This window comes from Pongo pygmaeus, chromosome 18, assembly GCF_028885625.2.
Source record: "Pongo pygmaeus isolate AG05252 chromosome 18, NHGRI_mPonPyg2-v2.0_pri, whole genome shotgun sequence".
Taxonomy (NCBI): domain Eukaryota; kingdom Metazoa; phylum Chordata; class Mammalia; order Primates; family Hominidae; genus Pongo; species Pongo pygmaeus.
In genome coordinates, this window is record NC_072391.2 from 68,864,971 (window position 1) to 68,874,122 (window position 9,152).

Consider the following 9,152-nt stretch of genomic DNA (forward strand, 5'->3'; position numbering starts at 1 on the left):
CTCCTAATGCTACCTTGCCTTCAAAATGTGTCCCTGTTCCCAGGGGTTAAAGCAGCTGTGCTGCTTCCCACAGCAGTCTTAGTTTCTGGTTGAATTAGTTCCACATTTTACACTTTGAGTGGTGTTTTACCAAACATAAGTCTACTGCATTCCTGGTCCCCATTTCTTATTCAAAGAGAATAAGAAAAGAAAGCATTAAGACATAGACGTTGTTGCTTATATGTGTTGACAAGTCATGTCACAGAAAGCCAGCTACACATAAGCCAGGAAAACAAACTATGGAAAATAGCGAAGCACTTAATTACCCCTGCAGCCCAGGACCCTGGCAGAGGGGCTTGGGAAGGCTTAACACATCACAGTAATGTGAAAAAAAGTAGAATCAGAATGTATGATTTATTCCGCTTGTTTTACAGATGAGAAATCTGAGGCCCAGAGAGGTCAAGACCATTCAACAAGCTAGGGTAGGAGCCAGAGCTCCCACCCAGGCCTCTGGGCTCCCAGTGCTATGTGCTCCTTCCACAACACCCAATATGAGCCAGTCAGTCAACAGGTATATGTTTAGTGCTACTCAGGTTCTGACCACTTAGAGTGGACTCGAGATAGAAAGATAAGCTCTTATTTATTCAGGGCAGCAGACATACCCCAGTTATCATCACCTGACCGTAACACAGCTCTCAAAAACACTGGATCTGGAATGGGAGGGAAGGAGCGAACTTGTGTTTATTAAACATCTATTATATGTCAGGCCCAATGCTAACCTTTTTCTATCAATATGGTCTTTTATTTAATCCTTATAACCATCTGTTGTGGAAAGCTGAGGTTCCAAGAGTTCAACCGAAAGTCCCAGGGTCACATGTCTGATGTGTGTGACCATAATCCCACAGGGTCAGTGTGACTCCAGAGTTGTAGGAGTAAGTCCTGGGGGGATGAAGTACCTTGCCTGATTCTGATCTTACAGATCAGAAAAAGGATGTCACAGAGTTGTGAGTGTGTTGAGCTACTGTGTCTAGCATGGCTAGTGCAAGGCTTGGTAAATAGTACAGATTTGTAAACGTTTCTTAAAATTTGAACCTCTTATACAGACCATCAGTTGAAGACACACAGTTTAAGGCTTTTTGACCTGAATCTTTCTCCTAAAAGTCTGGAGCCATGGGGATGGGGAAATCTCTAGATATTCCTTCCTTGCCCCACTGAGAGCAGGCCCATTGCCTAGTGGAGACAGAGCCATGTCCCAAGTTTAGAACTCATAATCTACTCTGTCTCTGTCTTGTTTGTGCCAATTTAACTAACAAGTCTTTACTAAGCTTTTCTGAGTAGAGTCACACATATCTTCTCTGGTGTCTTATGTGCATTGAGGACACTGGATGATGAGATGCTGAAGGAACCTTTCTCCTTGGCTATCCAGTATTAACAGATGTTTGTCTGGGATTGGCAATTTGAAGCAGTCTTGTTCTTTTCATCTGAAATCTGAGGGTTTTGATGGTGAACACTACCATGATAGCCAGAAATCAGCAGTCTTCCCCCAGGTCTGGGCTTCAGAGTGCTTTTTCTTGCTTTTTTTTCTCAGTGTCATGTTATGGAACTCCTTCCCCAGCTTTCCAGCAGAAGGTGAGGTCCAAATAAGATTTTGATTTTGCATTTTGTTGTCCTCTGAAGAGATGTATATACCATCTAGTTTCTTGGATATGGTGAATATAGAGGTGTTCTGAGAGCTGTTGCCTGTGGGATCCTGCTCTTTGTTTTCTCAGCTTTTCATCGTCCAGCACACGCTGCACCCCACCCCCATGCTGTCCTTACCTACTATCTTGCTAGTCTCAACACACCTGAAGCTTGGAGTACCATCCGTAGCAACACCCTCTTGCATTACCTTGGAACTGATGACTCAAACCAGGAGATAGCTATGGGTCAGGGAGGGTATTAGGCTCTCGGGTCGGTGAAGGCATTGCAGGGAGCGGTGGTAGATTAGGGGTGAGTATGATCAAGGATGGGACTCCAGTCCATGAGGGCCTGGTGACACAGTCAGAGACCTTTGCTATCCATAGGCAGTGGTGCTTGGGGTAGGTTGTGATGTCTTGGGAATTGGTGTCAGTATCTTGGGCTATTCCATTTCTGACATGGCTTTTCTCCTTTTCCTGCGGTTGTTCCTCAACCATCTACAGTCCCACTGGCCCTCCTGTGTATCATTCAAACAGGGGCAGGAAGAGAAGGTGGTCGTTTCTCCAGCGGATTCCAGAATCCTATTCCTAGGCGGTTATACTGTTGAGTAGACTTGTTGAAGCAGATCAGCTGGGCCAAGGCATGGAAGCAATTTTCCCTGAATGGATTGTTCTTATTTCTTCCCAGGCCCTTCCCCCACACTTTCCTATTCATCTTCTTCTCTCTACCCTCCGAAAGCATCCAGTCAACTGCAGCAACAGAGGTCAGAGAGGAGGAACACATGTAGAGCCTGTTTTGTTTGTTCATGTGGCCGTGCTAGCTTTCTTGCTTTTGTTCTCTTCTCTCCTATTGCCGCTGTCCTCCAGATAACTTCTCTGGAGACCTCGTGGCCATACTATTTTTGTGATGAAGGCCTTTGGTGCAAATGGGCCCCAGCTAGAAACAGCTAGCTTTGGGGCCTCTAGACTAATTGCAGTTGGGCAGAGTGAATGGTAGCTGGGAGTACTTGGCAAAGAAAATGTGAACTAGCGGGTGTGGCACATTGGGCAGGAAGGTGTTGGAAGTTGTTTGGCTGAAAGGGGAAGTATGGGAGCTGACCCAGGACTGAATCCTCATTAGAATACAAGGTTGTCCAGCCCTGAGCCTGGTGGGATACTTCTGTTGGAAATGCTCATTTTGAGAGGATCCTTCAAGCCTTGACATCTCAGACTGTGTGCCAGTGACACTGGCAAAACGTCTTGAGCTTCAGCCCTACCCCTGCCCAGACTGACGGGTGATTTCTGTCTCCATTCCTTTCAGCTTTAACGTCTCCTAAGCCGAACTTGATGGGTCTGCCCAGCACAACTGTTCCTTCCCCTGGCCTCCCCACATCTGGATTACCAAATAAACCGTCCTCAGCGTCGCTGAGCTCCCCAACCCCAGCACAAGCCACCATGGCGATGGCCCCTCAGCAACCCCCCCAGCAGCAGCAGCAGCCACAGGTGCAGCAGCCTCCCCCGCCGCCAGCAGCCCAGCCGCCACCCACACCACAGCTCCCACCGCAACAGCAGCAGCAACGCAAGGACAAAGACAGTGAGAAAGTAAAGGAGAAGGAAAAGGCACACAAAGGGAAAGGGGAACCCCTGCCTGTCCCCAAGAAGGAGAAAGGAGAGGCCCCCACGGCAACTGCAGCCACGATCTCAGCCCCGCTGCCCACCATGGAGTATGCGGTAGACCCTGCACAGCTGCAGGCCCTGCAGGCCGCGTTGACTTCGGACCCCACAGCATTGCTCACGAGCCAGTTCCTTCCTTACTTTGTACCAGGCTTTTCTCCTTATTATGCTCCCCAGATCCCTGGCGCCCTGCAGAGCGGGTACCTGCAGCCTATGTATGGCATGGAAGGCCTGTTCCCCTACAGCCCTGCACTGTCGCAGGCCCTGATGGGGCTGTCCCCAGGCTCCCTACTGCAGCAGTACCAGCAATACCAGCAGAGTCTGCAGGAGGCAATTCAGCAGCAGCAGCAGCGGCAACTACAGCAGCAGCAGCAGCAGCAAAAAGTGCAGCAGCAGCAGCCCAAAGCAAGCCAAACCCCAGTCCCCCCGGGGGCTGCTTCCCCAGACAAAGACCCTGCCAAAGAATCCCCCAAACCAGAAGAACAGAAAAACGCCCCCCGTGAGGTGTCCCCCCTCCTGCCGAAACCCCCTGAAGAGCCAGAAGCAGAAAGCAAAAGTGCGGACTCCCTCTACGACCCCTTCATTGTTCCAAAGGTGCAGTACAAGTTGGTCTGCCGCAAGTGCCAGGCGGGCTTCGGCGACGAGGAGGCGGCGAGGAGCCACCTGAAGTCCCTCTGCTTCTTCGGCCAGTCTGTGGTGAACCTGCAAGAGATGGTGCTTCACGTCCCCACCGGCGGCGGCGGCGGCGGCGGCGGCAGTGGCGGCGGTGGCGGTGGCGGCGGCGGCGGCTCGTACCACTGCCTGGCGTGCGAGAGCGCGCTCTGTGGGGAGGAAGCTCTGAGTCAACATCTCGAGTCGGCCTTGCACAAACACAGAACAATCACGAGAGCAGCAAGAAACGCCAAAGAGCACCCTAGTTTATTACCTCACTCTGCCTGCTTCCCCGATCCTAGCACCGCATCTACCTCGCAGTCTGCCGCTCACTCAAACGACAGCCCCCCTCCCCCGTCGGCCGCCGCCCCCTCCTCCGCTTCCCCCCATGCCTCCAGGAAGTCTTGGCCGCAAGTGGTCTCCCGGGCTTCGGCAGCGAAGCCCCCTTCTTTTCCTCCTCTCTCCTCATCTTCAACGGTTACCTCAAGTTCATGCAGCACCTCAGGGGTTCAGCCCTCGATGCCAACAGACGACTATTCGGAGGAGTCTGACACGGATCTCAGCCAAAAGTCCGACGGACCGGCGAGCCCGGTGGAGGGTCCCAAAGACCCCAGCTGCCCCAAGGACAGTGGTCTGACCAGTGTAGGAACGGACACCTTCAGATTGTAAGCTTTGAAGATGAACAATACAAACAAATGAATTTAAATACAAAAATTAATAACAAACCAATTTCAAAAATAGACTAACTGCAATTCCAAAGCTTCTAACCAAAAAACAAAAAAAAAAAACAAAAAAAAAAAAGGAAAAAAAAGAAAAAGCGTGGGTTGTTTTCCCATATACCTATCTATGCCGGTGATTTTACATTCTTGTCTTTTTTTTTTCTTTTAATAAATACTTAAAAAAAAAAAAAAAAGCCCTAACCCTGTTATATTGTGTCCTTTTGAAGGTACTATTGGTCTGGGAAACAGAAGTCCGCAGGGCCTCCCTAATGTCTTTGGAGCTTAAACCCCTTGTATATTTGCCCCTTTTCAATAAACGCCCCACGCTGATAGCACAGAGGAGCCCGGCATGCACTGTATGGGAAAGCAGTCCACCTTGTTACAGTTTTAAATTTCTTGCTATCTTAGCATTCAGATACCAATGGCTTGCTAAAAGAAAAAAAGAAATGTAATGTCTTTTTATTCTCAGGTCAATCGCTCACACTTTGTTCTGTTTTCAGAATCATTGTTTTATATATTATTATTGTTTTTTCAGTTTTTTTTTGTTGTTGTTCCAGAAAAAGATTTTTTGTTTTGTTAATTTAAAAATGGGCAGAAAGTATTCAAGAAGAACAATGTGAACTGCTTTAGCTTTCTGGGGATTTTTAAGGATAGCTTTTCTGCTGAAGCCAATTTCAAGGGGAAAAGTTAAGCACTCCCACTTTCAGAGAAAAAAAAAAAAACCCACACACACAAAGAGTGTTGAGGACTTGTAGCTTAAAAAAAAATAAGTTTTAAAAACTGACTTTCTGTATTTATGATAGATATGACCATTTTTGATGTTGAGTAGATTGTTGCATTGGAAATGAACTGAAGCAGTATGGTAGATTTAAAAGGAAAAAAAAAAAACTTTTGTGTACATTTAGATTTTTGTATGGTCCAGCTGACAGCTCCTCATTTGATGTTGTCTTGTTCATTCCTAGCAGATAGATTGCAATCCGTTGATTCACCTAAGCTTTTCTCCCCCTTTGTCCCTTAATTCCACTTTCTCTTTCCTTCTCCCACCTCCCGTCCTATAATCTCCCACCTCCCATCCTATAATCTCCCACTTAAGGTAGCTGCCTTCATTTCTTAGAGGGAGCTGCAGAATTTATAAAACTAAAGAAAGAATTTCAAGGGACTCTAGGGGTCATTAGGATCCTCACAGATTATTTTTGGTTGGGGAGTTGAAACTTTTTAAAGGCATATAATTCTAGTTACCTGTGTCTGTTAGCCTTGTGCATTTATTTTTTATTTATCCTTCTTTTGGCTTTTCTTTGTACCCCTTCTTTTCCTCCTTGTTTGGTAGGAGCTTCAAATATTCTTTTTCTATACTAAAGGATTTGTTTCCATTTGTGTAATTGGCTGTGTACTTTTCTTTTCTAAAAAAGTTTTTGGTTAGGGATTTGGTTTTGTGTTTGTTTTTTCTTTCCTCTCAGAAAAGAAAATTTCATGCTTTAAATAAAATCCAAAGACACACCCTTTCACTGCTGATGCAGAAAAAAGGGAAAGGGTTCTTGTTACTTGAGAATTTGTTTCTGATTTAAACAAACAAGACTTAGTTTAATAAAAGAAAGAGAAAAACAGAAGATTCCCAGGTTGTTATGTGCTTCTTCTGCACGCAGAGAGGCAACTGTTAATGACAATTCCAGATACCAAAAGACACATTTTTTACTTCAAAGTTTTGTCCTTGTGTTAGGCAGTCTGAGCGGCGAGTGATCCAGAGCGCAGCCAACAAAGCAGCAGATAGCAATGTACAGAAAGCAAAAAAGGAACCGTATGTGAGGCACTTGTTTCTGTTAATATCCATATTCCTGTAACACACACCCCTTCTCATGTAAAAAAATAAATAAATAAATAAATGGTCTGACCTTTGAAAACTTTGTGCTGCTAAAACACAGATTTTGGAGACAAATAGATGCTTTGCTGTTTCACTTTCATAGCTAAACATCAACAGAAACCATCTCCCCTTGCCCCCAAAGTGTGAAATCCTTCTTCCCTTCGTTTTCTTCCTTATGTTTCAAAAGGGAACTTTGAAGACTGTGAATGCAGGTTCCATTGGTCACCTTTCAGGCTTCTTTCCCCAGTGCTGAAGCCACTCATCGACTTTGCAAAAGACTGGAGCATTCCAAGATCTGAAAATGGATTTTTTTTTCTTTTTTTCTTTTTTAGCCGGGACTATTTTATTTTTATGAATTTGTTTTTAGTTTAATGAAATAGTAGATCCTGAAATGTTGTACATATTTCTAACTAGGCTGATGCACAGTGCAAATTCCTTTTTTAATTGTTTTTTTTTTAAGTAGAAATACTAAAGAATACCATCTAACTATTCATACCAGTATCCAGTTGTAGCATAAGATGTCAAAAGCAAGTACGCAAAACATTTACTGTTTTAACAAGCTATTTCCTTTTAACAAGAAATCTTGTATTTCTTCCTGTGTTTGAGATGAACATTTTTAAATTTTAAAGTTGTACAGTTTTTTGTTTTCCATTATTTTATCTTGTTTGTAACTCTATGAAATATATATATATATTTTTTGCCATTTAACTGTTGTATGTTACTCTGTGTCTGTACCATATAGAAAAAAAATTGTTTTTGTTTTTGGTTCTCTATGTGATATCAGTTAACAATTTAACACTAGCTTTACCTGTCAAATTCTGCTAGGTCTTCTCTGAAAACGTTGTTTTTAAAAATGATATTGCTTGGTAATAGTGCAATTTCTATCCTTTTCCCTCCCCCCCTCAACTTTAAGTTCTTTTCTTTATAATTTTGCTGCCCCTTCCCTGATGATTTGGGTTTTTGTTTTTTTTTTTTTTTTTTTTGGAGCTACTATGCCATCCTCCCTCTGTGAGGCAGAGTGACTGTCAGTGTTCTGTTACGCCATGCCTTGAGCCGTGGGTATTTGGCAACAATAAGGTGGTTGAATAGATTGGCTGAGCACGCTTCCACCCACCTAGTGTTCTCAGAGGGGTTATGTGATTGATTGTTTCAACCTGGAGTGGAGTGGGTTGCACCCTTAATGCTTTCCTCTATGACTAAACCGCCCACATATATGTTCATTGAAAAAAGTAAGAATAATTCTCAGCACTAACCCAGAAGTAGCAAAGCAGTCAGTGATGGTGAACATTAGAGGTCCAACATAAGTCAGATGTTTGTGGGCTGACAGCCACCGTGGCTATGACCAGTACTATTTACAAAGCATGAATTCACTACAATGCTCAACTGTTTAGCTTTATCTCACTTGGGGAATTTATTCCTGTCTGCTGCATTGTAGGTAGCTGGGTAGGATATATTTCCACTTGCTTTTTAAATTATTAGTTCTTCACCTCCATTAACACTTCGTTTTTTGGTTTTCTCCCTATAGTGTGGGTTGGTGCTAGACACCAGTCTGACCCACGGAATGGGAGTTATTTCATCCATCTTTCCTCCATCCTTCCAAAAACCACATATCTACACAAGGAAAAATTTAATACATCTAGGAATTTTTTTTTAATTACAAGCTTTTTAAAGAGATGAATGTGGCCAAAGTTTTACACAATTGAAAATAAAGTAAAACAGACGGCATGTGTTTAAACCTGAGTTTATCAGGCATGGCAGGAAGTTGCAGGAGAGAGAGGCAGTGACCCAAGCCAGTGCACTTGATGTTCATGGACATATATTTTTTTTAAATAATAAATTAAAACATTTTAAATAGAAGCATAAATTGAGTTGTTTGTTGGCGCTGAGATACTGCCCACTGTGAAACAAAGCTTTGACTAGTTTTTTGTTTGTTTGTTTGTTTACTTTCTTCAGGGGGGAGGGGGGCAAGTTTGGGTAGGAAAGAAAGCATAAATGAACGTGACCCTGAGGTGAAGAGGTATATGAACAGCCTTTGCAATGTACAAAAAGAAAAAAAAAAAAAAAAAAAAAAACAAAAAAAAATAGAGCAAGTGAAACCAAAAATGATGTTCTTGGTGTTTTTCTATAATGTAGTCTTGTTAGCTTTTTTGTTACTGTAACAATGCTGATCTCGAACTGTACCAAAATACATGGAGACTAACAAACAGAACCACATGGAACTTTCAAACTGAAAAAAGAAAATTTGTCACAAAAACTTTGTTGTCATAGTTAAGTTGATTGTAGATGGTAATTGAATATACTCCTTTGAAAATATTTCATCAAGTATGTTTCCTGCTCATTGTGATACATTAAAAAAAAAATATGAGCAAAAGTTCCTGTCTCTGTTACCAGATTTGTGCACATGCATGTGTGTGTGTGCAGGAGAGAGAGGCTGATGATGGCTGGCAAAGTATAAATGTGAATACCTTGAGGTTGTATGTGCAGGGAGTACTTATCCCAAGGTACAAACGGATGTACACAAGCCCTTTAGTGTTTCTAAAGACGCTTGTATTTCCCATCTCCTGGGGCTCATGAATGTCAGAAGTTTGGGCCATGATGCTGTCTGCGTTACTTCAT

General features: G+C 43.5%; 1 protein-coding gene across 5 annotated transcripts in view; it reads left to right on the plus strand.

Annotated features, from left to right (window-relative positions):
- The window catches only part of ZFHX3 (zinc finger homeobox 3), a 275,007-nt gene extending 266,230 nt beyond the window's left edge, over positions 1-8,777 (plus strand). For all 5 annotated transcript variants that reach the window (XM_054452977.2, XM_054452980.2, XM_063654491.1 and 2 more), the window contains one exon: positions 2,956-8,777. In XM_054452977.2, coding sequence (XP_054308952.2) covers positions 2,956-4,628 — 1,673 coding nt within the window. In that variant the 3' untranslated portion in view covers positions 4,629-8,777. The remainder of the gene's footprint in view (positions 1-2,955) is intronic.
- The last annotated feature ends 375 nt before the right edge of the window (positions 8,778-9,152 follow it).